The following is a 27512-nucleotide window of genomic DNA, read 5'->3' as shown; positions in this document are numbered from 1 at the left end:
ATGTCTTATGGAACTGGAATGCTAAAACCACTGCACACTGGATAAAAGTGATACAAGCCCAAAACTAACACTTCAGTCCTTGGTGTGTTTACATGATGTCTAATGTTGCTGCTAAGACAACCAGCAGTAAAGTATATAACTCTTTATATCCATGGCTGGATGAGCAAACATGCAACCAGCGACAGCACTGACCTGCCTGCGTGTGGTGTGAAATATTTGTCCAAGTCTATTTCTGTCTTTATAAGTATCTGCTTGCTGCATCTGTGTTTATCTACTGTATGTCAGCCTAATTGACTTTAATTATGACTTTAACAGCATAATATTAATGCACAGTGACAGAAGAAGTAGAAGAAGAAGTAACTTGCTTTAAGTGTAGAAAAAAAAAATCAGAGGAGGTGATGAATTATGCCTAATATGCTACTAATACGTATCCTAACATAAGCGGCTAGTTAATGGTGAATATGTGCACCTTAATATAAAGTGTTAGCAGAAGTTGCATCACATCTGGACACTAACTGAACACGTCAAGCCGTGACACTGTAAGCATCCTCGACAAACTGGAGGACATGTTGTGTTTGTGAACAGCAGCAGTCCTGTGATGCTATAGGTACTCTATCTGTCCCTAGCACCTCAAAAGGCAGTAAAGCTGACACCTCGCACAGAAACAGTTAGGTAACCTGTCAAACCGGTTCTGTAATATTTACGCTGTTTGAAATAGAGCAGAGATGGCACCTGCCTGGATGTCCTAAAAAGTAGCAGTAGCCACTGAGCTGCCTGAACTGAGACATATTACATACAGCAGAAGAGGTAATAAAAATGATGCTTAGTAAATGATGCGAACGACTGTACTTCTATTGTATTTCATTTTGCAGAGACGGGAAGCCAAAGACGCATCAATGCTGATGTACAACCCCGATTCCAAAAAAGTTGTGACGCTGTGTAAACATAAATAAAAGAGAATGCAATCATTCACAAATGAACCCTGTTCACCAACAACAGTTTTACAAAGTGTTCATGAGCCCATGTAGTCCTTTCCTTTATACAATCATGTGTTCACAAAGTGGTGAACCTCCCTCTGTCCTCGCTTGTGAACGACTGAGCCTTTCCAGGATGCCCCTTTCATACCCAATCATGATACTATCAGCTGTTAACAATCAACCTGTTTACCTGTGGAATGTTCCAAACAGGTGTTTTTGGAACATTCCACAACTTTCCCAGTCTTTAGCTGCTCCTGTCCCAACTTGTTTATAAGTATACATTTACAAAAATCAGTAAAGTTGGTGAGGTCAAACATTGAATATATTGTCTTTGTGATAATGATCACATTCTGTTTTATTTGTATTTTACACAGCATCTCAAATTGTTTGGAATCAGGGTTATAAAATATGAAATATTAGAGGACCAGAAGCTGGTTAAACAAATACAGGCTTTAACTATGGCTTAGAGCTAACAAACAGTATTTTAAGCATTAGTATTATAAGGGGGATTCATTGTCTGAGTGTTCTGAGCAGATTTTTGACTCTTTTGAAAATAAAAAGCCCATCTGACCAAGCCTTCTAAGATACTCAGGTCCATTCACATTAGCGGAAAAGGTATGTCTTCTGGAATAACTGCAGTATTTATCAGGACATTTAACTGTGCATAATCAAAACTGAGTCTTGTGGGAGCAGAAATAATATATATCTATTTTTCTACGGCATCACAGCAGCAGCAGTAAATCTCTTTGACTCTCACTCCGCAAGCCAGTCATGTTTTCCTTTTATCAGCATGTATCACGGATTATAATTTCAGAAACATGAAGCTGTTCAGTGTTCAGAAAGCCTGGGGTAGGCTAGCTGACTTGAAACTTTTGGTCTCCATTTTTGTACAATTACCGCAAAGTAGAATTTGACAAGTCAAAGAAAAAAGACTGACCTACTGTAATGGAGTAGATCAACCAGCCCCAGACTGAACTCGTTTTTTAAGATACTGGCGTAATTGATAATTTTCAGATGTGAAAGGCCTTTTCAAATTTCACCATAAAGGGCTTTGATTTTGTCTCAAGAACTTTGAAGGAACAGACATTTAACAGAAAATGTGGATTTCAGGACAGAAAATCCAGAGAACTCTTTTGATCACCTCTCCCTCTCTTTCACACATTAACACACTTCAGTTTGTGACAGTTTGTGTGAGAAACTGGCCATCCTAGCTGTTAGTTAGAAAAGGTTATCTGGAATAAGAAAGCCAAAAAAAAAAGAGACAAAGAAGATGTGAGAGATTGACAGATGAGACTGTGCTTCTGCTTTTTCTGAAATGCCATTTTCTGCATGCTTGTATGTGTGTATGTTCCTGTTTGCGTGGTTTGTGCATAATGTTCATGCCCTTGAAACTTCACATGTTTCTCCTGCAGACATGTATATGTTTAACCCTCTCAAACTGTTGCCTCAGAGTGGAGAATGGTCCATAATTACAAATTTGCAGTCATTATAATTATACATTATTAATTTCCAATTATGCAGCATCTGACACAATGATACATGTTTCACTATAAAAAGAGGTTCCTCATGTCTGCTGAAACAAAGGTGAACGTACACAAATATCAATTAACGGAGAGAAAAGTTGCTGTCCTCAACTTTTTTTTTTTTTGTTGTTGAACACACTGGTGCTCTGAATACACCTCTGGCAACAACTCTAGAGTGAGATTTTTAGTCTTCTAATATACAGTAGAACACTTTAACTGGGACAAAATCTGGCAAAAATCATGTCATATGCATTGGGTCTAAATTAAACTAGGACGCACTGTGACACTGCAGCCTCTCAGGTGGCTACCGTAGATTATTTTTACACCCACAGAGTCGTTTTCTGGAGTGCCAGGACAAATTCTCTTCTCCTCGCCCCTCCCTCAAACCCTCCTTTTCTTCTTCCCCTCCTTTCCCTCTTTCTCCACCACCCTCCTCCTCAAACTCTTCCCTCTATTTTTCTCTCTCACCATCTCTTGCCCTCCACTATTCATTTTCTCCTGTTACTGAGTGATCTAACTTAATGTCATCGAACTGAATGCGTTCCCTTTTGTATGCACTATCAACTACAGCTTCCACATTTTCCCCTAAAGCCTTTCTCCCTCATCCCCGTGCTCCTCAATCTATCTTACAGTCAAGCAGAACAATATCCTATTCTCAGCACTATTTCCTCACATACAGCTTCTCCTTATGCAATATGCCCTCTCCATCTTTATGTTGTTTCTGTTCTGTGCCTCCAGCTCTGTCAAAAGGTTAGCCTTTGCCTCCCGCCTTCTTACTCATTCTCTTCTATATATGTGGGCATGTTTGTATGTATGTATGTATGTATGTGTGTGTGTGTGTGTGTATATATATATATATATATATATATACACACACACACACACACACACACACACACACACACACACACACATATATATATATATCTATCTACCTGTTTCCATCTCCTGCCTAACCTCAATTCCTCCAACTCTTGCTGCTCTTTATATCAATCTCCATGCTGCTGCCACTCCCTCTGTCCACAGGCTACTCCTGGTCAGCTGAGGAGAGGTTCAGGATAATTAGGATGAAGGCTTCATTGCTAATCGGTGGTGGTGGTGGTGGTGGTGGTGGTGTGGAAGGGGACAATACTTTCAACAAAAGTTGTTTTCTTACAATTGACAACTGAAATAGAAGCTTACAGATTTGCTTTCAATCACGGTTTATGACCAACAAATTTGTCCAGATTTTCTTAACACTTGGAGGCCAGCTGGTGCTTGTTCTTCAGTAAAAGTTTGGCACGCAATTATTTTAAAAATCTGGTCCATATCTTTGTTAATACTGAACAATGAAGCGGAAGAAAATCTGAAATAAATAAATAGAAATCTTCACATTTTCTTCCACCCCAACCAAGTTTCACTGAATAACTTGTGACATGTTGAAACATTCTGAAGTCATCCTCAAATGTGCATTAATTCACAAGTGGCATTCAAACCACACAGGCTATGTCCAAAAGCTCAAGGAATAGGTCAAGTAAGTGAACCTTGCTTTTCGAATATGTTTATGACAGCTACTTAAGGTGTTCTCGAAGTCAAGAATGGACCTCCAGGCTCATTTCAAACCAGTTAATGGATGACTGAAACCCAACGACTGCTAACCTTCACTACAGAGACAAGTGATGGGTCCGTACACCACAACACTGTCAACACAACCTGAGAAATTTCAACCTTTAGATCCTCTGTAACACTGGATTATTGCATATCGTTGTTTTATTCAGATATTGAACTGCATTTATTGCCTCCAGGCCAAGTCTTTATTAGTCAATATTTGTGGTTTGGGCTATTTAATCACACATTTGCCCTCATTCTTTCTAACCTCTCTTGATCCCTCTTTCCTTGCCTGTCTGTAGATCCGTACATTCCTTCATGGGAGAGTGTGAGCCAGAGCTGCTGTCTTCATGCTGTGTCCCATCCTACATTTTTAATTTTTCCTTATCATCCAGCTGCCACTGATACTCCATGTAGGTCAATAAAGAGGGCATGCACTCACACAGACAGACTCCCTCATGCACACACAAACAAAAAACAAAGTACACAAACTGAGTACACAAAAGTACTGTGTGTAGGCCTGTGTAAAAACGTGTGCATGCATTCAGTCACATGCTTAGTACAGCCGCACTCGTGATACACAGCCATGCTCAATATTTGTTGGCACTATGTCAGATACTGGGGTTTAGTTTGTGGTTGCGTTTTACTGAACTACATTTTAAGAGAAGGGGCAAAACATCAGACTCAACTTTTAATACAATGCAGATCAATAAAACACCATCACAGGACTTAAAACGGTAGCACAGACTTGAGGAGTCCTCGTCCCTTCTGCTCCTCTCTCCTCTAACGGTCTAATGAGAACTCTGCTGCCACTCAACTAAATCCTACAGAAAAGCCCTCCCCTGGTAAACTTTAACCCTGCTCACACACACACACACACGCTCCTGCTGAGATTAATAAATCTCATCTAGATCGCACAGCTCTGATGGACTAGGTTGATAGAGGGGGTCTGGGGCCTGCCATGGCAAGCAAAGCACTTAGCTCTTCTCTCATTCAGTTTATCCCCACCTCTCGCTTTGTATCACTCCTTTTGCTATTCTCTTCTTTATATTTCTCTTCTTTGCCTTGCTCCTCTGCTTTCTTTCTTCCTATTTGATCTCTTTACGATTCATTAGAAGCTGGTGTGGAGAGAAAGGTTGCTAATTGTTGTGATAAGAGTAAAACTGAAGGAGACACATGGATCAAAGGAAGACTCAGTTTTATATTTGTGATCACAGACAGGCTGCTGTGTTCTTTTAGTTCAACTAGCTGGCTCAGTGTAGTTGAGGGTTGTGAGAGTAAATGTTGCGTTGTGTATAGTTTGATTTGTAGCTACCGAAAAGCACCACAAAAGAGCTGCTCAAAAATACTACACTGAATGTGATAAAAACCATGGCGTGAACTCCATTTTGCTGCAACGTTTTAAGCTGTGCAGACATTGTGCCTTTTCATGAATCTTTTAAGTCATGCTAACACACACTACGTGTTTTTTAATCAACAATTCTGCGCGGCAAGAGCCGGCAGAACACTGTTTGGAACTGAACGTATACACGGAGCCTCCAGTCTGTTTTGTCCGTTGACAATTCCTATAAAGTTTATTCAAACAAGACAACAACGTTGACAAAAAGAGGGAAAAGCTGCATTCTTCGGTGCAAGTCTACTATGAACAGAAAGTAAAGAAGAAGAAAAAGGTAAAATATGGAGGCTCAGACGGCTGGAAGATGCAGACAATATGGTCTGTGTTCTGCAGCAAAGTTCAGTTCTATATCGCAGCAGTCTCGAGACTATAGTTTTAGCTACAACTTGTAAAATACTACTGCAATAACAACAAAACAAGCTGACTAAAGTTTAGAACAGATCTTTTGACAGCAGTCGTGTAACTGCTCAAACTGCAAGACGGGCGATCAAAATTTCTGACCTGCCAGATATCCATTCAACTGTCCCGGAGCTGGATTGTTGAGCATTTAGACAATTAATCGGAGGTTGTGACACCCCCACCCCCCACCCCCCGCAAGAAATTCTGCCCAACTCTAAAATTCTTTGGGGGTGGCCAATTTAAAATCTGTTACATCAGCGAAACTTGCTGACAGATGGAGATGATATTTGCTCGGAAGTTGGTCCAAGCCACTCACTAAGTACTCAGCAAACATTTCTCTTTTTCTCTCAAACAAAAACACACAAAGTTCTGTATTTGTATTGTCTATTTGAATAAAGTAACATAAAATTGCCGCTGCTTTAGGTTACCTTAATTGGAAGGGACTTCTCACTGCACGGGCTAATGGGTAGGGACTGGAGGCTGCTGGCAGGACTTGTCTCTGTGCTCTGCAAAAGACAAAAACATGAGCATAAAAACAACACCAACATGCGATCTGTGTAGATGTGCTGTTAAGCCAGCGATGTGCACAGAATGATTTTTGCATGATCAGTCTCATTTAATGCCCATCTTGTAACAATATTAAGGCAATCTGCAAGTATTTTTGTTTTTAATTCTTGCAATTTCATTTAGGTGCTAAGCAATATTGGCAAAAACAGCAGTCTGGCTCCTCATTCAATAAGAAAATAAGGGGGAGGTGTAATAGACTTGCTGTATGAAGACAGGGGCTCATTTAAGATGCACCATCCTTAGCTTTAGTGTAGCAGTACTTTTTTGCAGAATATCTGGAGGGCAATATCATATTGAGTCGATTAATCTATGCTTGACGCACCTCTGGTTCATAAAAGTGTAGGATAGTTTCAGAATTTTTGGCAGAATGTATCAATACAACTCAATGATGCAACTTTTTTTGGTTTCCAGCCGGTTTCTTACATAATCTCTGTGTTTTATAAAGCCAGCTGTGATTAGACACATTTTGGCTCAGCTCCTCAACAACACGTGTCTAGTGGGTAGAGAGCAGGGGCAGCTAGAGGGGGTTCCAAAACACAAACACGCACCCTCACACACACAGCTGCATACAGTGCGCACATTCATGTGAGGGTGCACGTGCTGTCACGTGCGAACACGCACACACTCATTAAAAAGAGCAGAGGCTGGCCTGAATGTCACCTGGGAGGGATGGGAAAGTGGGAGAAGATGAAGACACGTCTTCAGCTGGGACTGCTGATGTAATAATGTATGGTAAAGACATGACAGCACATGCAAGGAGCTAACTACATGTTCCACACACTTGGTTTTGTGATAAGGTCTATTTCTCACCATCTGTTACCCTCTTACAGATTTATATGCAAGTCAGTATTCGTTATGTAAGACAAACGGCCGTACTTGTAATCAAAGCAACTTAAAAAGTGGCTTTTTAAGCTAAAATCCTGATTGTTTGTGAATATTTTTGGCCTCTTGTCAGAGTTTTGAAGGTAGCACTGAGAAACATCAGAGCACAGCATAAACTTGATGGTTTATTGGTTTGGCTGACCTTTTAAAGAAGCATACCTCCCTATCAGAATTATAGGTGTGCTATGGCGTCAGGCCCTCAATGTGTCATCTGTGATCAATGCCTTTCCCTATGTAGAGAGACAGGCGCACACTCACTGACACCCAAACACTCCCTCTCTTTTTCTTTCTAACACACACATATTCTCTTTAAGGTCACCCCTGTCCCACAGGCCTTAGCACACAACTGTCCCCACAATTAGACGTGGTTCAGTAAAAAGCCTTTCAGATTTAAGAATGGAGAAAGCTGCCTGGGAGCTCTGGATTTAATGACTTGCACTACCCAGAAGCTAAATGTCTAAAGATGATGAATGGCCTTAGAAAGGAAAGCAGGTTTTGTAGTTTGATACACCCCTTTAATCACATTCATACATCAGTTAAATCAAGACATGAAAACCTTCAAATAACTCAAGGTGTATTCAAGCCTACTCTTTCTCACTGACATTTGGCTTTTTATCGGTAAACAGCACCATTAGCAACACACTGTCATGCAATTTAGTGAGTTATTTGGCAAACGTGGGGTGGCTGCTTTGGATGTGAAATACTAACTCTGCTTGTTTATTGCTGAATCTTCAGAGATCTTGTGTTAAACTAACCTAGCCTTGACCACACCGATGCACATATTTTGCAAACTGAATATTTTCCTCTGACTGTGGGCCTTCTGTTTTAGGTCACTAAAACAGATTTTTGAGAGATGTGAAGATTTTTCAAAACTCTAGTTTTTGTGTATCTGTGAGTACATATGAAACAGAAGACAGTGTCACACATGCCGCTTGTTGCTTTGTGTAACAAACAACAACGGTGGACCACTCTTGGTTCACGTTTGGTTCGCGCTGTTGTTGATGGGTACCAGCTACTGTATGTCACAATTCTGCCTCTTTCCAAATGCTGGTGTAATGGTGGGTGCAGAGATGAATGGCAATATGTGAACTGTAGAAAAGATTTGGTAGGGGCAGCAAGAATTGGCTGCTGCCACAAGTCAAGCAGCTATCAGGGGACAAGAGTCACTGGGATGGACAGAGGGGCCGCAGAGGCACAAGCTCACTGGGCCTGGCGGTGCATGTGTGGATGCTGCACAACCATGGCCACAGACTTTGTATTCTGTAACAAATGGGACTGTCACAGTTTTGCTAGAATCCATGGCTGACATTGACTAACAGGGATCATTGTGGTAGGCAACATTAATGCACACATAGACAGTGGCATTCTAGAAATATTCCTCCATGCAGCCAACAGGATAAACTGCTGAGAGAGAAATAAATCAAGGATGGATGGAGGCTCTACAGCTCCCTTTGTCATAATCTTTTCACAGCAACTGAGAAACTGGCCTGTTGTGATACATTTTATCATTTTATCCACAGATTTCAGGGCTTCTTGCTGACAATTGCTAGGCTAGTCCAGCGACACTAGACATCTTTATCCATGAAGATGGTTAACGCAAATGCACTTGGCATATAAGCCTAAAAATGTTGTTCTATTGTTCGCTGTCTCAGTCCGCAACAGCACTTTCATTAAAAAAGAACAAGAAAATAAAAAAGGTTGTTGTTGACTTGTGTTATTGTATTTGTGGGAAACCTAAAAGTTTAACACGGTGACATTGTCACTTCACAATTTGTATTTTCTTTTTCTTATTAAGTGGGCTATCATACAAAGTATATTTTAAGAAAGCCTTTCAAAGCACCTACAGTATTTGCTCCAGTTGTGACTGTTGGTATAAAGCAGAACAGATGCAGTAAATCTAGGAGATCATGAGATAAATATTGGACTTTTGAACTTGAGCGCCTGGCTTCGAAAATGTCAGTTTACACTGCGTGAGTCATTTATGGTAATGTTTGTCTCTTTCAAAGCATCTCCCAGACTTCTCAGTTGTTTTGAGGATGACTGGAATGGAACTGTGCTGTGTTATATGCGACATATGACGCTGACCGGTGCTTTGAGTGACATTTAAGAAAAGAGAAGAGAAGTTAGGGGCTATAAAGTTAAGGTAAACAAAAGAAAAGAACAGAAGATGTGGGCTCAATACCAGAAGGTCAAGCAAATAATATGCAAAGCATCCAGACATGTCGAGTCACCCTCCCCTCACTGTAGAATGGATTACATCCACTGATGGAAGGTAACAAAATTTGCAAGTTAATGACACAACAGAGCAAGCAAAGAGGGCAAAGTATCTCCTCTTTCATATTCATGTTCTGCTGCTGTGGACTCTCTCTCTCTTGCACTCCCTTTAGTCTCCCCATCACTACTCTAGTTTATGTCTCTCTCCATTAATTATCATTTTATCATTTTCATGTTTCATGTCTCTCTCACACCGGTCCAGGGAGGGCAAAAACAGAGAAATGAACAGTAAGGAGAAAGGGTGAAAGCCATACATATGTCTCTGCGGGCTGTAATTCACTGCTGGCTTTGATCTTAGTTTAGAGGCACTAATGGTGGGGTGTTAGGGAAGGTCTGCTCACCCTTTTATATGTCTTTTTGTGTATTTGTATTTGTGAGTGTGGGTCCGTATAATATTGCTGTATTTGGTCAGTCATCCATGTAGATTACAAGAAAACAGCAGCCAGACACTGCTAATGGATGTCCTTTCAGCTCAACTTCCAGAGTTTATGGTGTTACTAGCATTCCTCTTTTTTATGTAAATGTGTCATACACTCTCAAAACATAGGGACAAAGGGTGTTAGTGAAAATGCGTGCACTTCATTAAAAAAACAAAACATACACAAGACAATATATTAAGCACCACCAAACACCAACTTCCAAATAACCAGTTCTATTGAGGCTGTGCATACACAACTTATGAACTTGAACAATTGTTTAGGCCTCAGCCATTTTCCAAAAGAGTGTAATTATCGTTCTGGCCTGGTGTGAACTGTACTCTTACTAAAATTGGAATTTACATTCAGCAGTTGATTGTATAATTTATCATTATGACTGAGAATCTGGCCCAAGTCAAGCTCTCAGAAAATTGCAATTACCCCAAATAAAGCATGTGAATCACATTCATAACAATTTCATGTTCTTCAAAAAAAGTCTTAATAAATGATAAAATGTAAAAGTTTAAAAGCTAGAACATTATTCTGTTCTATTTACTGTACATTCTGGTGTGAAACAGTCCCACAGTTAAAAAGATTGCATGCACTGCACAGGGTGGCCATCAATATTGTTCCCAGGGTTTTACAGTTAAACCCTGAGCAGCTACTTCAACGTGTCAGTGCTTTACTAAGTGACTATTACAGCTAATCACGTCTACAATGGGCTGGATGTAATTTTACTGGTTTCCCAACTTTCACACTGAGATGTCCTCATAGCCTGAGGTAAAACTTTAGCTTTAAGCAGGCTAAAGCGTTTAAAGAGCAGAGTGATGGTCTGAAACAGGAGGATTAATGTGTGGAGTGCGAGAGTCTGCATATAAAGAATATGATGGCAAACGCTCACATAAGCCTCTCAGTTTCCTTCTCCAAATGTAGAATCTGATTAAATTAACAAAACAAAGTGATTACAGAGACCTTTTAAAGGCGGAAAAGCATCCACTTTGAGATGATTTCATGGAGCTGAAATAGAGCTGATTAAAACAGGGAGTGAAGAATTTGTCAGTAGAGCGCTGTACTGCTTTGGTTCCAAATGCCTATTGCTTCATATTGTTTGCTAACCCTTTACCCTTACTGGTTTAAAACAATTTGACGCATGTGAAATTGAATCAGAGAAGGGTCTGTCAGTGTAGTATAAAAGGAATGACAATGAATTTCAGCTTCTAGTGCCATTTAACACAACCGTGTTCTGGAATGAATCTTCATCTTCCTTAATCTGAGTCTGAGCCCACGTGAAGAGGAGTCTGCACGCTTGTGTCTGTGTGTACTACCCACCTCCTGCAGTGTCCGCCTCAGCCTTAAAAGCAGGGTTTTGACAGCAGTACAGTCCTGCTGCATCAGTCTGAGTGGAAGGGTTTCCAGCCCTGGAGGTAAGGGCTCATCTTCCCTCCCCAAACCCAGGCTGGTTGGACGGCTGGGCTCCCTGGAGGAGAGACAGAGTGAAGGGAAAAGAGAGCAATAAAGAGATTTCATGTTAGTATGAGTCAGTGTGAAAACCTGATCATTGACCTGTCTTCACTGCTCCCCACTGCTCTCCACAGGCAACCAGAGGACTCTTTCAAAGGCTCTCTGACTTTGGTTGTTACTGATGATGTAGATGATACATTACACAGTAATGTCAAGATATCAGCCACTTCTGAATAACCCAGGAGTTCCCAGAATCCAGTGTGATATCATGTGAGTCCAACAAAAAAGCCCTATTAACTGGTCAGCGTGCGGAACAATAATGTGACAACACAGTAAACAATGCCATCTCCTACAGGCTTTAAAAAAAACAATGAAAAGTGAAGGGAAACAAGATAGACAGAAAAGAGATTTCTACGGGGGTGTTAGTCAGGCTAACAAAGGTCGGATGGAAACCAAGACCTGCAACATTCAGAGTGCATAGCAGCAGCTCCACTGGAGCCCCTTGGGACTCCATTTTAATGAGCAGTCATTTCTGTAATAAGTCTATTTTAAGATGATTTAAAACCGACAATACTGAGGTGATAACACACTCCCACTCAAACGTACAAAATACTAACAGCGCATACAAATGCCTGAATGTGTAGACACACATACACACTAATGCATTCAAAGATCAAAGACCATCTTCTAATCCTGCGTCTCACCATCATTATCAACTCAAAAGGATACTTCATTGTCAAGAGCTTTGATTCATCATAGCCCATTGCAGCTGTGTGATCCTGTCTGTGTCCTTATCGTATTTTTTTTTTTTTGAGGATTCTTAATGTAGTGTTTCGTATTGTTTTATGCCCACAATTATTCTTTCGCAGAAACAATGCAGCATATGTGTTCGTGCATGTGCATGCAACTAATTGTGTGACTGCTGCACGTGTGTATGTGCCTATGTGGGCATGTAGCGATACCTTTTTAATTAACAAAGCTTTTGGAGTTAACTGCAGCAGTGTGACAGATAGAAGAGATGAAATCTCTTTAAAACAGATAAGTTCATAAGTCATAGTCTGAGGCCTGATTATTAACAAGCCTCCAAGCTCAATGTGAGTCTCTATCCCTCTACACAGCTGTGACACTTCTGTGGTGGCGTGAGGTTGGATTCAGACACACGTGAACACAAACAACAGGGGGAAATCAACCGCAGCACTGTTTTAATTAACTGTCCCATTTGAGAACACAGTCCATTAAACAGTAAACAGGCCTCTGGAGCAGTATGTCTTTGGTCTCTGGTGCATGGCCTCTGTTCTTTGTCTCACCTTCAACACCTATTTAGTACAGCAGAGGACAGACACTGGGAGGAACTTTCAACAACAGTCAGGGTTGATCAATGTCACAGTAGTCCTCATCTTTCTTTGCCTTCCAGCCAACAATAAAGCTCAGCTGAAGTACCGTAACTACAAACACTGACCTTATCTATAAAAACTGCATTGTAATAGTCATTCATTGCTCCGAGCCCACTTTGCTTGTTCTGTTAGTTTGAGAGTTCAAGTTTAACCTAAAGCGTAATTTGCTTCTGATGTAAGACTACTTTAGATTCCACCACATATGAAAACAGTCTCAAAGCAAAGATCAAGCTCTCCTTGTTTTGCGGTTTCAACTGACCAAATAACATATTCGATCCATTACATCTTGCCTGGCCACTCACAATGTCAAATACATTGAGAAAATAAATGAAACAGATTAATGAATGTCACTATATATCTGCTGTTGTGGTTTGATACTTATTATTTGATGATTATGGAGCAGTAAAAGAAAAGTCATTTTTATTTTCACACTCATTTTAGGATTAACACTTATCCTAGGTTGCATTTGTCCCTGAGCACATTTAGCACTCTTTTCACGCAACAATAATTACACAAAAAAAATATCTTTGAAAGGTTAGACATAATTCTACAGCTCATGGGTACAATTATTGTAAAGAAGTTAGTTACTTCGCATGATCAGATGTCAAATTCAGTAGAAAATCTAATGAAGATAGTTGTCAGAGTACAATGTGATGAGAAGAAAGCATCAGTCAGTAAATAATTGATGGTGTTTGACTCTCCGTAAAAATAACCTCCACACTTGTTGTATAATTGCCGGAACAGAACCTTTAAAAAGCACAAATATTCTTTTTCCAGAGACAAAAATTAAAAAAGCAGGCAGGTTTTCAATCAATAAAAACGTGCTGATGACCCTTGCTTGGCCCAAAAAGAGTTTTCCAAATGTCAAAATGAGGGAGAGAACAAAAGTCGGCTGAATCTTCAGCTTCAAGGCTGGTGTGAAAAACTATTAACAATGAATAGATTATGTTTCTGTCTCACAAGCACACAATAATAAAACTTAACTTTCAGTTTTGTCACATTCACTGTGGTTGATTCCTCCAACTTAACTTGAACTGAGTCCTGGGGAAGCGCAGTAGCATGATGTAAAGTTTGGCACAGACAGGGGACAATGTGCAATCGGAGCAATTCCTGATTATTAACTTAAGCATAGTGATAAAATAATGCTGTAAATGTAAAGCAATTAACGTAATTTGCAACAGCTGCGACCACTTACATGCATGCAACCATGCGCATGTTTGCGTGTGTCCAGTCATGTTACCTGAATCCCTTTAGAAGTTATGTGCCTTTTTGTTATAGGCCACTTCCTTCACTACACCCCCCTTTTTGCAAATACAGTTAATCAACTGACCTTCGGCTCATAACCAACCCTTCCATAGAATCTTGTGCAAGTCTGTGAGTCCATTTTAAAGTCATGCACCTTTTGGGATAGGCCACTCCCACCGTCATGCCTCCTTTTAGCCTACTGGCATGAACACAGACACATACCTTCAAACTAGTGCTGTCAATCGATTAAAATATTTAATTGCGATTCATCGCATGAATGGCATAGTTAACTTGCAATTAATCGCAAATTACTCGCACATTTTCATCTATTCTAAATGTCCCTTGAATTATCATTTTAATACTCTTATCAACATGGAAAAGTGGATAGGCTTGCTTTGTGCAAATGTTTTTTATTGAAAACAATGTGTAGTGTTATGTTTCACACTAACATTCTCACTTTGAGCAGTCATTCACATTTGAATGAATCAAATCTCACACATTTTAACACTGTCAATAAACAGATGACAAAAAATAAATACTTGGTTACAAAAAAGCCCCTTCAACAACCCTTTCTAAGGGATCAAAACAGGGTGATTCAAAATAAGGTTACAAAGTGCACATCATTGTAAACTAGGACTCAGGCTATAGTGCAGTTAAACCATGGCTTAAACTTTCCTTTCTTAAGTTTCCTTTGAACATAATAGCATCCATATGCCTCTGTCGAATGCCATCCATTGTCGCCTGGTTTTGACAAGGAGGCGGCAGAGAATTCACATTCGCCGTGTGTTTGGCCATCAAGTGGTATTTCAGACTGGATGTGCTGCGGTGATAATTCAGTTCACACCGACAATACACACAGATAACTTTGGTCTCGTCAGTCGACCCATCTGGCAAGTTTAGTTAGTTTAGTTTCTGAAACTAAACTTTGCATTCAGAATCTTGTTCACATTCGTTTCGGTGTTTCACGCTTGACATCCACACAAACCGGTAGCCTACACTTTTACAGCTAGCGAGCAGGCAAGACCAAACACGTGCGTGGGGCGTGCCTATTGTTTTGATTCCGGTTTACAATCGGATCCTGTGGTTTTTCTTATGTTACTAGCAGTGGCCACAGCTTAGGTCACAAAGAACGTTAATCTCGCAATATGACGCCGTTAAAATTGATTTGCGTTAATGCGTTAATAACTCGATATTGCCTGTGAATATTCTCATTCATCCAGGTCATTGTAAGCTTCAAACATGCCTGTGAATATTCTCATTCAAGCTTACAACACGATATTTTTGACAGCACTACTTCAAACACACTCTTGACAGCGATGCCAAATTTCAGCCTCCTGGGGTGAAAAGTGAGGCTGCCAAAGGGTAGAGAAATTCTCTCTTGCTCATGTAATGTAGCAAAATCTCATGAGTCTCTCAGTGACAGTAAGCAATACTGGCCATCGAGAAACTAGAAAGACAACTAAAATTAAGCGATAGATTAATCAAACGTGTTTTTAAAATTCCTGCATTAACATTTCTCTGCCAAGTTCTGATATTTTGACAGAGGTGCATAAAGGGGAACTGTGTATCTCACCTTCATTATGACATTTTCAAAAGGTGAGCTGCAAAATACCAACCTACTGTCTGAAAACCACAAAGACAACTGGCGAGTTCACAGTCTGCATATCAAGGAAAGGAGGTGAGGGAGGGACAGCAGAAGAGAGAGACAGACATGGGCGCCGAAACGGGGAGCTCTTTATCATCAGGAGACCGTGCTCACGTTGACTGATAGCCATTTAGAAGGGAGGTGGGAGGAAATTAAGATGCCTTTTGTCCCATTCTCGCAGAAAAATCACCAAGTGAACAGTGGTCAGGAGCATTAAGTCAGGCAGCAAATTCTCCAGGAGAAATGTTCTTTGAGCAAAACAAGACCATATCAGTAAAATATCGATGAAAATAAGCCACTCCAAAGACTTTTCACTGAGAAGGTCAGACTGAATTGCTCCCTTATTTGCCCTCATGCTTTCTTCATCACTGGCCCACCATCCCACTGCTCTTTCTTCATTTCACTATCATCCATTCACCTTCTCCCCCACCCCGTCTCTCACTCACTCTGTATTCATCAATCGGCAATCGTCAACCGCTCCACCAAGCTCCCTCTCTTTGACTTCTCTTTGTTCACCTGCCGTTCCCTTCTCCACCCCACCCTACCCACAGCCCGAGCCCCCGTCTTCCATCCCTACAGCTCTCTCCTTGCCCCTTTGTCTCTTTTTTTCTCCCTATCACTTTGACAACCACTACACTAAACTGATGCAGTATCAAAGCCTGGGGGGATTCTGCTTAGCACCTCAGACAAATGTCGATGAAGCCTGCTGTCTTTTGAGGACAGGTGAGCTCCGTCTGTCAAGCAGCCACGGGTGTTTTTCTCCCCCTTAAACTATATTCTTTCTAGCCTTTGTTCCTGCCTGGCATCTCAGGTTGAAGTAAACTTTCTCTTTTTATTTCTCTGTTGCCCCACCCTGCTATCTAGGTGGGATGAACTGAGTATAAATAAATGACGTACTATCAATCATGTACTCTTCTTCCTGACAGCTTTTGTCAAGTGGCGCAGTGGTAGTGCCACAAGAAAGTTTTTTTTCCTCTCAAAAGTTGTTTTTGTTTTTCTACGTCTGTCTCTCTCTGAGCCCGACGCTCTTGCCCTTTCTCTATCTTTCACCAGGGTTTCAGGTTTGGATTCTTCTTTCACCTCTGCAGTGCACATCAAATCCACAGAGCGACAGGAAAATGAGTGGGAGAGGGGTTCAAACAACACTCGCCTCTCTTCAAACAACAATCACAGAGGTGCCCTTATGCAAGGCATTTACTGTTCCAAGAGGCGAGAAGTGGAAAATTCCTAGTTAAACTGAGCAACTGAGGGCTGAAAATGTGTTTTACTGTAGACAACATTTTTTTTTTCTCCAATGGGGATATATACCACTAAATCCTACCTTCATGGTAACGTCTGGGGCCTCTGTGATGCTGTATTTAGTGGTAGAAAAACATTTTGTGATGCCACTATTTTGCTTCTCTTTCAACAAATTAGTTGACCTTATTTCCCATGAATGACATCCATTTTTATTTCTTATTGTATGTCCTCGTAATATTTAATGTGAATACAGGATGTCATTCATGTAATGCAGAGAAAAGGAGGGTGTGATGTTTAAGAAGGAAGGTGGATGGACATGCAAAATCCTTGACTTTAACAATAAACACCAAGGTGCATGTTGTATCTCAGTCTGTACCAGAAGTCAATTTTTTCATTTCCAATATCTAAACATGACCACAATGCTGGCAGCAAAGGGCCACTTTCTAGACAGAAGTTAGTGCTTTCTGCAGTTTGATATTTTGGACATGAAATCTTCCCTCAAGAGTTTCATCAGAATAAACTGAGCAGGATTCCTGTTAAACTGAATCAAATTCAGGTTTCACTGAGGAAGGAACAAAACATAGAACGGAGTGACTGTTTCAATGACAGCAGCCTTGGCAAAGACTGCCAAAGTGCCAGTGTGTGTGTGTGTGTGTGTGTGTGTGTGTGTGTGTGTGTGTGTGTGTGTGTGTGTGTGTGTGTGTGCATGAGCATGTCAGAGTATATATTTTTGACTGCAGTTACAGAGTAGACAAAGTCGTTTCCCAGCTAAGAATCATCTGCAGATAATTACACCACACATACGTGTAATAGCACACATGCACACCCACACCGAGACACAGACACAGACACAGACACACACACACACACACACACACACACACACACACACACACACACACCAGGAAGCGCACAACACAGTCGCAGACAAGTCTGTTCCGTGATGATAGATGTTATACAGGCAGGGAGGCCGTTCCTCTACTCAGGGTCATCTGTCTTTTCACTGTCATGAGCTGATAGGCCGACACACTCACCCCATTTCTCTTTTTTTCTCTCTCTCACTCACACACACACACACACACACACACACACACACACACACACACACACACACACACACACACACACACACACACACACACACACACACACACACACTTGTGTTTCCATCTTTTCTGGGGGCATTACATAGGCTTAGATTCATTTCCTGCAGACTTACCAAAACCATACATGGCCACACACACACACACACACACACACACACACACACACACACACACACACACACACACACACACACACACACACACACACACACACACTGTGCGTGCAGAGACTAGGACTCCATGATAGAAGTTAATTAGAAGATTACACAAACGGACAAAGTCCTAATTTGAATTTATATAGATGTAGTAGTACACCAGCTAGTGGCTGAAAATGGTACTGCACAACCAAATCAGTGTGAAGTTAATTACAACTGAATATGTGGCTAAAAGCGCAATTAAATATTTTCACAGCCTTTTCAGAATAATTACAACAATAAACAGAGGAAGAGTGTGAAAAATGCCTTCTTCCTTTCCACTGTACTTCTTTTTCTTCATTCTCTATACTCGTTCCTCCTTCTTGGCTCTCCCCTTTATTTCTCGTCATCACATTTTCTTTTTCTCTTGCTCAAGTCTTCTCTGGTCCTGTCCCTTCCTCGCTTTTCAAACCTTGTTTTTCCTCTATTGTCTTCCTCTCCCTTTCACTCTCCTCTCCATCCTTCTGACTCACCCCTCTCCTCTCAGAAGTCATTTCTCAACAGCAGAGTTAGAAGTGATCCATTTCACCGACCTGAAAAAGCCAATTATCTGCCTTTTTATGGCTTTCGTTATTTTACCGCTCCCTGTGTTTTATTACTGAGCCGTTGGCTCCCAGCACTGACACACACCTGCATACACTCACGAGCATGCACATTCACCAAAGCAATAAACAACACAAACAGAGAGCCAACAACAGAGAGACACATACTCCTATATGCACACTTTGATGCCTGTGCTTCTATAATGTTAAGTTAGTGTGTGAAGTGACGAATAATCACTTCTAGTCAAATAAACTGTGTGTGATTGAAGTGCATCATCTTTAGCAGCAGTGAAGAGGGGTGGGCTGCACCCTTGTCAATCTGCAATATAAAGACTGCATTGTCTCATGAATAAAAACAGTAAAGGGCACTTTAACACTGAGACACAGTGATAAAGGCAGTCAGTTCCCTATGCCAACTTTTTCCTCATTAAATTTTTACTGACAACGAGGAATACAGTTATGAGGACAATGCAATATACAGTACGTGTGTGTACAGCTGTGTACATGTGTGTAACGGAGACATCTGTGTGCCATGCATGCACAAGTATAACAGTATAGCACAGCTATTGGAGAATGATCACCCTCATTTGTCAGTCTTTCTTCCCATCTGACAGACACTGTGTGCTCATCTTTATTCAGCACCTGAGGCTACGGATGTTTAATGCTGCCATTAAACTCATCTCCGACATAAAGTGCATCTGTGACTAAGGAGTGAGCACAAGCCAAGCTCCAGGCAGTGAATCTAATGGTGAATTCAGGTCTTCAGACACAGAAAGGGAGAGAATATAAAACAAATGTAATATGGCAGGGGTAACTTTCTGATTAACCTAATTGTCCTTTCTGCTTTCCTTTGCACTCTGCACTCTGAATCTGCACTTGTTTTGCAAGAAATCTGTACAGTCTTCCTCTTTCTTCGACCTTTGCTCTGCTCTCACTGCCTCTCACTCAGTATTTCTCTCTCTGACTTAATGTGTACTACCTTCTGAGACTGTCCACTTGTCCACTTGACAGTACCATAGCGCTAACCTCTGTACAAAAAGGTTAAGAACCACGACACTACCTTTTGCAGGGGGAGCAACCTTCAGGAGTTATCAGAACAAACTAATTACTATCAAAAATTCTTGTTGCTTGGAGAGATCTATTTAACACTGGTCCCATGTGTCACATTACATTTCCTATTTAGGAGAACACTGCCAAGCCACATTGCCCAAAATTTTATCCTGCATGAAAGCCTTAAAGCGATCTTCCACTAAAGTAGAACATTCTCACTTTTTAGCACAAAAACCCTGTTATTAATTCACAAAGATCGCTATCACAAGTGACTGCCCCAGGAAATGTGAGACATGTTACTCTTTACATTGTTATCTAAGCACTACAAGATTTCTTCTTCTGTTATTTAATGATACTGCTGTTTTTTCCTCTTATTCAAAAGTGTCTCTGCCTTTTTGCAATTCTCAATAATAAGAATTAGTAAAAAAAAAAAAAAAAAAAAAAAGCATGAATGCCAAAGGTGACAACAGATCAAAAAAGCAACCACTGGTTGACTGGGGCTGAATTTTTTTTACAAGCTCAAATCAACAAATCCACGTTAAAACATGCAAATTCCCCACCCAAAGGGAATCATTGTTTGGAGCACACGTTGATGTTCATCTATTCTATTCATTACTTAAGGACATGATAATTTTACGCTAGTTATTCTAACGCCGAAGTAATAAACGATCAGAATTTCAATTACATTATAATGTGTTGTGGTTGTGTTTATTCAAGAGACCTCAGCCTTCATTATATTTTACCCGACCCTGCAGCTACAAGAAGCTAAAAGTGCAAAAGCTGAGGTGAGGCTCATTAGAAATATTACAGCAACAGCATGAAAATCTATATACTCTCAGTTTAAGTTGCTAATATGTATCACAGTTGTGAGTAGATCAGATTAGTCTGTTGATCCGACGATCCAGAGGTCACGTTGTTACATTATGCATTATAAATATAGGGATTCTGTAGCAACGGCGAAGGGAAAACACAGAGGTGGAGCTGTATACTGCAAATTCCCAGTCTACTATATGTTTTCAGTAAACGGACAAGCAGAGTGTTAGCTAATGTTTTATGAGTATGGTCTGTAACAACATCAACGGCATCAAGATGAATGAAAATGTCCTCTCTCCCTCCTTTTTCCGCTCATTTCCTCTTGTCAATGTCAGACTGCCTAATTTCCGTTCAGAGAGCCAAATATATTGTTTAAGATGAGTCATAATTCTGATTTGTTGTTTTTTTGTAGTGGCATTGTTGTCAGCACCACGACAAAATAATGGCACCGATGGACAAAAGCTTCCGCGCTGAGTCACAGCAAGGTACAGATGATTTACATGACAGCAATCCTGTATTCATGCCTTTATTATGACAAACTGCACTCAGGTCAGATCCATGTGAAATGCTCACACTTGATATTCTCATTGACAGCAATTCTAAAAGGGTTACCCGATATCCCCTTATTAATTCTACATCTTTTAACCTTCATGTTTTTTGAGCTGATGCACACAAACATAATTTCCTGTTCATAATCACCTGCATAAGCTCGGATTCTGATGAAATGAAATGGAAATGTGCCAAGGCACCAGGAATAAGCTTCCATAATGCAGGATATTAGAGGCATGTGTGCTCATCATCAAGCGGTTTCCATGGCAATACTGAAATATGCTGTATATTCATGTAAAAAGGGACTCTCGTAAGCAGGATATGAAGATGCAAATGAATTGTTTATTCAAAATAAGACACTAGTTGCCTAATTAGGTATTATGCATATAGAAGGCTACAAAGACAGCAAGTGGAATCTTGCTTTGATTGTGTGCTCTACACATAATTTACTGTACCATTACTGTGCAAAGCAAAGTTTACTAGTGCTGGGAAAACAGTTCTAGCTCTGTCAAAGTTCACAAATACGCCTACAGAACCTCTAACGCTCAGTAATTAACACGTTGAATCTCTTTTGTTTGATCTGCACCCAAAACAGAAATGTAAAAACAATACTTTGTGGTTTTCAGTGGAGTGCTGTAACTGTTTCTTCATAAGCAAAAGTTTATCTATCCATCGAGCACTTCTGTCTCGCATCTCCAGCTACAGCATGGGTTTGCCAGATCCGGTTCTTGAGCACAGGTTTTAGTTTTAGTCTTTGAACAGGAAAAATGTTACCAAACCTGCCAATATTACTGTCGCAACAAGACTTAGGGATGCTGTGCACAGTCGCTGCATCCAGCTGTGTGTTTGCCAAGAAACAGTTACAGCACATCACTACCCCGAAACACAAATCATTGCTTTTATATTTCTGTCCTGAGCTGGGCTAGCTGTCTCTCCCTGCTTCCAGTCTTTCTGCTGAGCTATGATAAACATCTCTCCACTTGGTGCACATATATGACTTTGATATCATGTAACTCTGATAGAGAACGTGTAAAAGCATACTGTGCATCTTCAAAAAATCCTTTCTAAACTGTCATTTACTTGGTAGTGAGTGACTCAGGAGTGGATTTTTGGACTGTTGCTGTGTTGTGTTTTCTAAGGGGAGGCTAGTCTTCCGGCAGTGCAGTGATTTTGTTAAGCTGTCTTCCCAGAATCTGACTCAGAGTCCTCTGTTGGCATCTGAATTTTGGTGCCTGCAATCAACCAGCAGCCAGGTACCAGAGCAGACATGAGTGAATGAAAATGAATTAAAAAAGAAAGCAGAATCAGAATCAGGGAAATATGCAGTATTTGCAAAGTACAAATTTTTTGTCATCAGAAGTTTAAGAAATATGTCCGAAAAAGCAACAAACAGGGTGGGAAACATCTGAATGCATCATGCAGGATAAACATTTTGGCATTTTACTGCAAATTTTCCTGGAAGCATGCTCTAATCTCAGCATGTCTTAAGTATCAACATGATCAACGTACATGATGCTAAAGTCTACAACAAAAAGAGATAAGAGGCAGACATGAAGTGCCTGACGAGCACTTTCTTTCTTTCCTGGAACAGACCACACAAAAAACGTAATGGAAAGCAAAAGAATGACTTATTAATTGCCAATCTGATGTTTTCCTCTGCATTACAAATCAGAACCACAAGTTCTCACTCAAAGCAAGAGGGAAAAAACCAGAGACCAACACTAATTAGTCTCCCTGTGTTGAACATTTAATAAACCCAACAGACGGATGAAAATTAGAGGCTAGACAACAGCAATGGGCTACAGCATGACAAAAGACGCACACTACAAGACTTTTAACATGTTTGGCCTATTAGGCTGGTCTGAAAATGAAAAACATCAGAGCATACAGACATAGCCTTTCCTCTGAGACTTCTGAGGAGCATGATGCTGAGCTAGAACAAGCAATCTGTAGGCACGGCCTGTGAGAACAAACAAACCATCTCCTTAAAAAGAATGTGTCAGGGATAGAAAACAAATCTTGTTTTATAGGCATTGTAAAACCACCGCAGATTAATACAAGATAAAAAACTATGTTTTGTCACCGCTTGTTGGATTATCAAATTCAACACCATTACACCAGCAAAGCTGAACAGATGGGGTGGTCTACTCCGTGTTCCCTCCAGCCCCCAATGTATGCCGTGTGTGTGTGTCTGAAAATCATGCTGCAGTGCATTTTATTTGTCCCCAGCTCCACTCCAGCACTCCAGGGCTCAGCTGGATTCTTTATGCTCGTCTATTTTTATAAATGTGCATGTGTGCATGTGAGTGAATGTTTGTAAGTAGATGGCTTACTGTAGGAGGAGATGTGTGTGTGTGTGTGTGTGTGTGTGTGTGTGTGTGTGTGTGTGTGTGTGTGTTATTTTTGCTGACTATATTAAGTCAGGTGGGATTAGGGAACAACTTGGCTGATATACTTCATGAATCATATTAACATTAAACAAATTTGTTCCTCTGTTTATGTGTGTATGTGAGCAAATTCTATATAATCACAGATTACATGTCTCGGTGGGAGACTACGGGCCCAACTGAGAATGCATCACTATGTACCATATCAACACGAATGCAAGAGGAGGATTTCTTTTCGAAGATAGAGAAGAAGACAGACATAGAGAAGACGCATTCCCTAGACTACCCCTTGCTGCTCAGCGCTGCCTAACTACACACCGTCTCGTTTGCAATATATGCTACATTTAATTAACAAGACCCAGCTAATTCTGTTTCACTTGCTCCCTTTCTCTTACATCCTAATAGACACAAAAAAAACAATCACAGGATAAAGACATTAAACTCCCAATCCACCAAAGACGGTCACTCAGTGCACAATGATTGCAGAAGTGAACAGCCTGAGGCATGCGGTGGGACAACGTTCACAGCTTTTAGGTAGTAGACTTAGTGTGACTTGGCAGGCTGTTAAACGACAGTCCCAACAGTGTGATATAGAAAACACACACCTTATGTATTTGGGGAATATAAACAGGAGGAACAAAACGGTAAATCTGAAGTCATCTTTAATTAAGTTGTCATTGGAGAGAACTGGGATATGCCGCCAAATGTTGACATTTTCCGAGTAAGTCTTCCGATATCAATCCAAGTCTGTGTGAATGTTATAGCTATATGGGAATTGAGACTGTCATGAGTTTTTCCTGCACATTGACGGACAAGGACACCTCTTGAGTGTTTGCGTGTCCGCTCCCACTGTCTGTCTTCTGCGCGGTAATCAACGGCAATGAAAAGAGAAAAGGGAAAAGAAAAGAGGAAGGGAATAGAAACACTCAACAGGCAGACTGCCGTTACCATAGAAACAGGCAAGCTATATCCCAACTGTCGAGATTTAATTTCCTCTGTGTCTTTTTCTACAGGGGAGACACGGGAGAAGTCAAGTCAATTTTATTTCTATAACGCCAAATCATAACAGAAGTTACATCAGGTCACTTTTCATATAGAGCAGGTCTATAAAGTACCCTTTAGGTCCATAACATGAAACAGGTGTGAAGATGCATCACACAAACAGATTCACCGGCCTAATACGCCCTCTGCCCCCCTCGTCCGTCAACCGAAAGGCACTGAGGCACACTCATTATTGCCTTATTGTCATAGAGTAAATATTGGCAATACGATCTCAAGTACTGCGACTGGAGAAAAGGCACAACACACCAAAGAGGGCTTTATGTAACAAAGCACATTAAACTAAATACTCATCCTTTAGCTGAAGCCAAGAAACATTTTTGGCTGGTCCACAGTGTGTCAATATGTTACCCCGTATGACTACATTAATTTGGTGTTTTCAGCATTTAAATATAAAATGCAAGCATTACGGAATAGCAAATGAAGCTGCTGTGTTAAAAGTTCATTAGAGAGCAACGCTGCACTCCTCTCCGCTAAAATAAATCTGACCCAAATCTGATTTATTCTAAAACCTCTAAAAACTTTCTTTTTTTCTTTCTACAAAACTACTGCAAAGCCTTTGTAGTGGTCGTATTTTTCATCCTATCTTACACCTGACACACAGTGTCACTGCTAGTTTCCAGCTGACGCCGGTGTCATTTTCACACAAGCACACATGTTTTGTCAGTTGCAAATGTACTTGCAGCCATTCGTGTGCATACAGGCGTGTTGGTCTTGAAATGTCCAGCGCGTTGTTCGTGCACTGTTATAATGAGGGAGCAGAAAGCTTTTGCACCACTGACCAAAAAACCCTGGTCTAAAGGGCCAGCTGTGGCTCTAGGGGTAGAGTATGTTGTCCACTAATCAGAGGGTCACTGGTTCTATCCCCGTCTCCTCCTGCATGCTGAAGTGTCCTTGGGCAAGATGCTGAACCCCAAATTGCTCCTGATGGCTGTGATATCAGTGTGTGAACATTTGTACAATATGTGGCCAGTGTTGGAAAGTGCCTTTGAGTGGTTGGTAGACTAAAAAAGCACTATAGTAATGCAGTCCATTCAACCATTTAAGCCAATGGCAGACCAGCTTCCTGCTATTTTTATGCATTATGCAGGGGGTAAGATCTACCCATGATCTTACTACTGTAAGTGAATACCTCAGGAAGTTTTGGTGGATTCCTGCTGCTCCCATAAATGGTCTGCTTGTGCACTTTCACTTTGCAAAGGAGAAGATCCGTTTCCTTTGCAGGAAAGTGTTTGCGTCTCCAATTTGCAGAAGCTCCCATTTAAATAGCAATGCACCAGATGCAGGCACACCTGCAGCGACACTCCCACTGGTTTAATTCGTGATACGAAACAAAACACACCTATGACAAATTAAAAGACTAAAATTAATCCCTTAGCACTTTGAGCGTTACTTTGCGAGCAGATTTTGCATCATATAACTGGCACTGTTTATACTTAAAAGCACCTGCACCATGTACTTCAGACCATGTGCAATGGACCATTTAAACAGGGTAACTTCAGTTTATCAATTTAATATGATCTAATCAATTAAAATTGATTGACAACTATTTTAATAATCAAATAATTGTTTAAATTGCAAAACCTTTGCTTTCTTTTTTTTTTATAAAAGTAAACTGAATATTTTGGGGTTTGTGAATGTGGGTCTGATAAAAGATGCCATTTAAAGAAATCGACTTGGAAATTTTAATTTATAGAATATGGTTAATTGATAAATTTAGAAAATAATTATTCATTGATAATAACATAAATTGTTTGTTACATCCCTGGAAACATCCATCTAGAGTAGCATCACCAAATCTCATACTCTTCCTTCATTCTCACCTTTTAGTTTTCTCCCAACCTGTCAGTGACTACCCGATTTTAACAAATGTGTCTCTGTTGGCCGATCCCGACGAGCTACTGTCCCACGTTCAAAAGAGGACTCTGGTGTTGCCAGGCCTCCTTCTCCTCCCCAATTTTCCCTCTCTCTGTCTGTTTCTCTCCCTCCGCACAAAAAATGAAACTAATATTTAGCACATGCTGTTTTCTTCACTGTAGTTATGAATGCTTACAAAGTAATAAACGCAGAGATTTAAATGCCTGCCATCAATATCATCCAACTGTCATACATCAAAGAGGAGGTATGCATGCAAGATTTTGTGTGTGTGTGTGTGTGTGTGTGTGTGTGTGTGTGTGTGTGTGTGTGTGTGTGTGTGTGTGTGTGTACGTGCGTGCGTGCGTGCGTGTGTGCATGCGTGTGTTTAGCAGATGCTGTGTGCTGCCTGTCAGGCAGCCAGCAGTATCCTGCAGCCGATACTCTCTCTGGACATGCTGACTGACTGACAGGTGTGTGTCTCTCTATGTGTGTGTGTGTGTGTGTGTGTGTGTGTGTGTGTGTGTGTGTGTGTGTGTGTGTGTGTATGGGTGTGTTTGTGTTTTCTTGTGTGTGAACAGAAGGGAGCTTGCTTTGCCTCCAGCAAATCAATGTCCCCTCGAGGGAATGTGGAACCTGAGACAAAGAGCAAGAGAGAAAGAAAGACAGAAAGAGAGAAAGAGCAAGCCCTGGGCAAACACATTTTGCTCTCTTTCCCCTCTCCAATCTGAGCTTATTCACTCAGACACATTTTTCAGCACAATCTGTCTGAAAGTGTTATGTAAGGAGAAATCAGTGAGGATGTTGAACTAACACAGTGGGAAATTAACCCCTGCCAGCAGCTACATGTTCATCAGGGTACGAAACTTAGACCTGGCTCCATTATGTAACTTGTCCCAGTGTTTCCAGAGTCAAAATAGATCAAAACATGTTGAACACTGGTGTGGATTCAC

At 40.8% G+C, this 27512-nt stretch overlaps 1 protein-coding gene across 2 annotated transcripts in view; it reads right to left on the bottom strand.

Annotated features, from left to right (window-relative positions):
• Positions 1 to 27512, bottom strand: part of ccser1 (coiled-coil serine-rich protein 1) — a 116561-nt gene that overhangs the window by 64635 nt on the left and 24414 nt on the right. For both annotated transcript variants that reach the window (XM_070964116.1, XM_070964117.1), the window contains exons 7-8: positions 11351 to 11498; positions 6311 to 6388 (exon numbers count right to left, since the gene is read on the bottom strand). In XM_070964116.1, coding sequence (XP_070820217.1) covers positions 6311 to 6388; positions 11351 to 11498 — 226 coding nt within the window. The remainder of the gene's footprint in view (positions 1 to 6310; positions 6389 to 11350; positions 11499 to 27512) is intronic.

The sequence above is a fragment of the Chaetodon trifascialis genome, chromosome 6 (assembly GCF_039877785.1).
Source record: "Chaetodon trifascialis isolate fChaTrf1 chromosome 6, fChaTrf1.hap1, whole genome shotgun sequence".
Classification (NCBI taxonomy): Eukaryota; Metazoa; Chordata; class Actinopteri; order Chaetodontiformes; family Chaetodontidae; genus Chaetodon; species Chaetodon trifascialis.
This window is presented reverse-complemented; position numbering and strand designations above follow the sequence as displayed.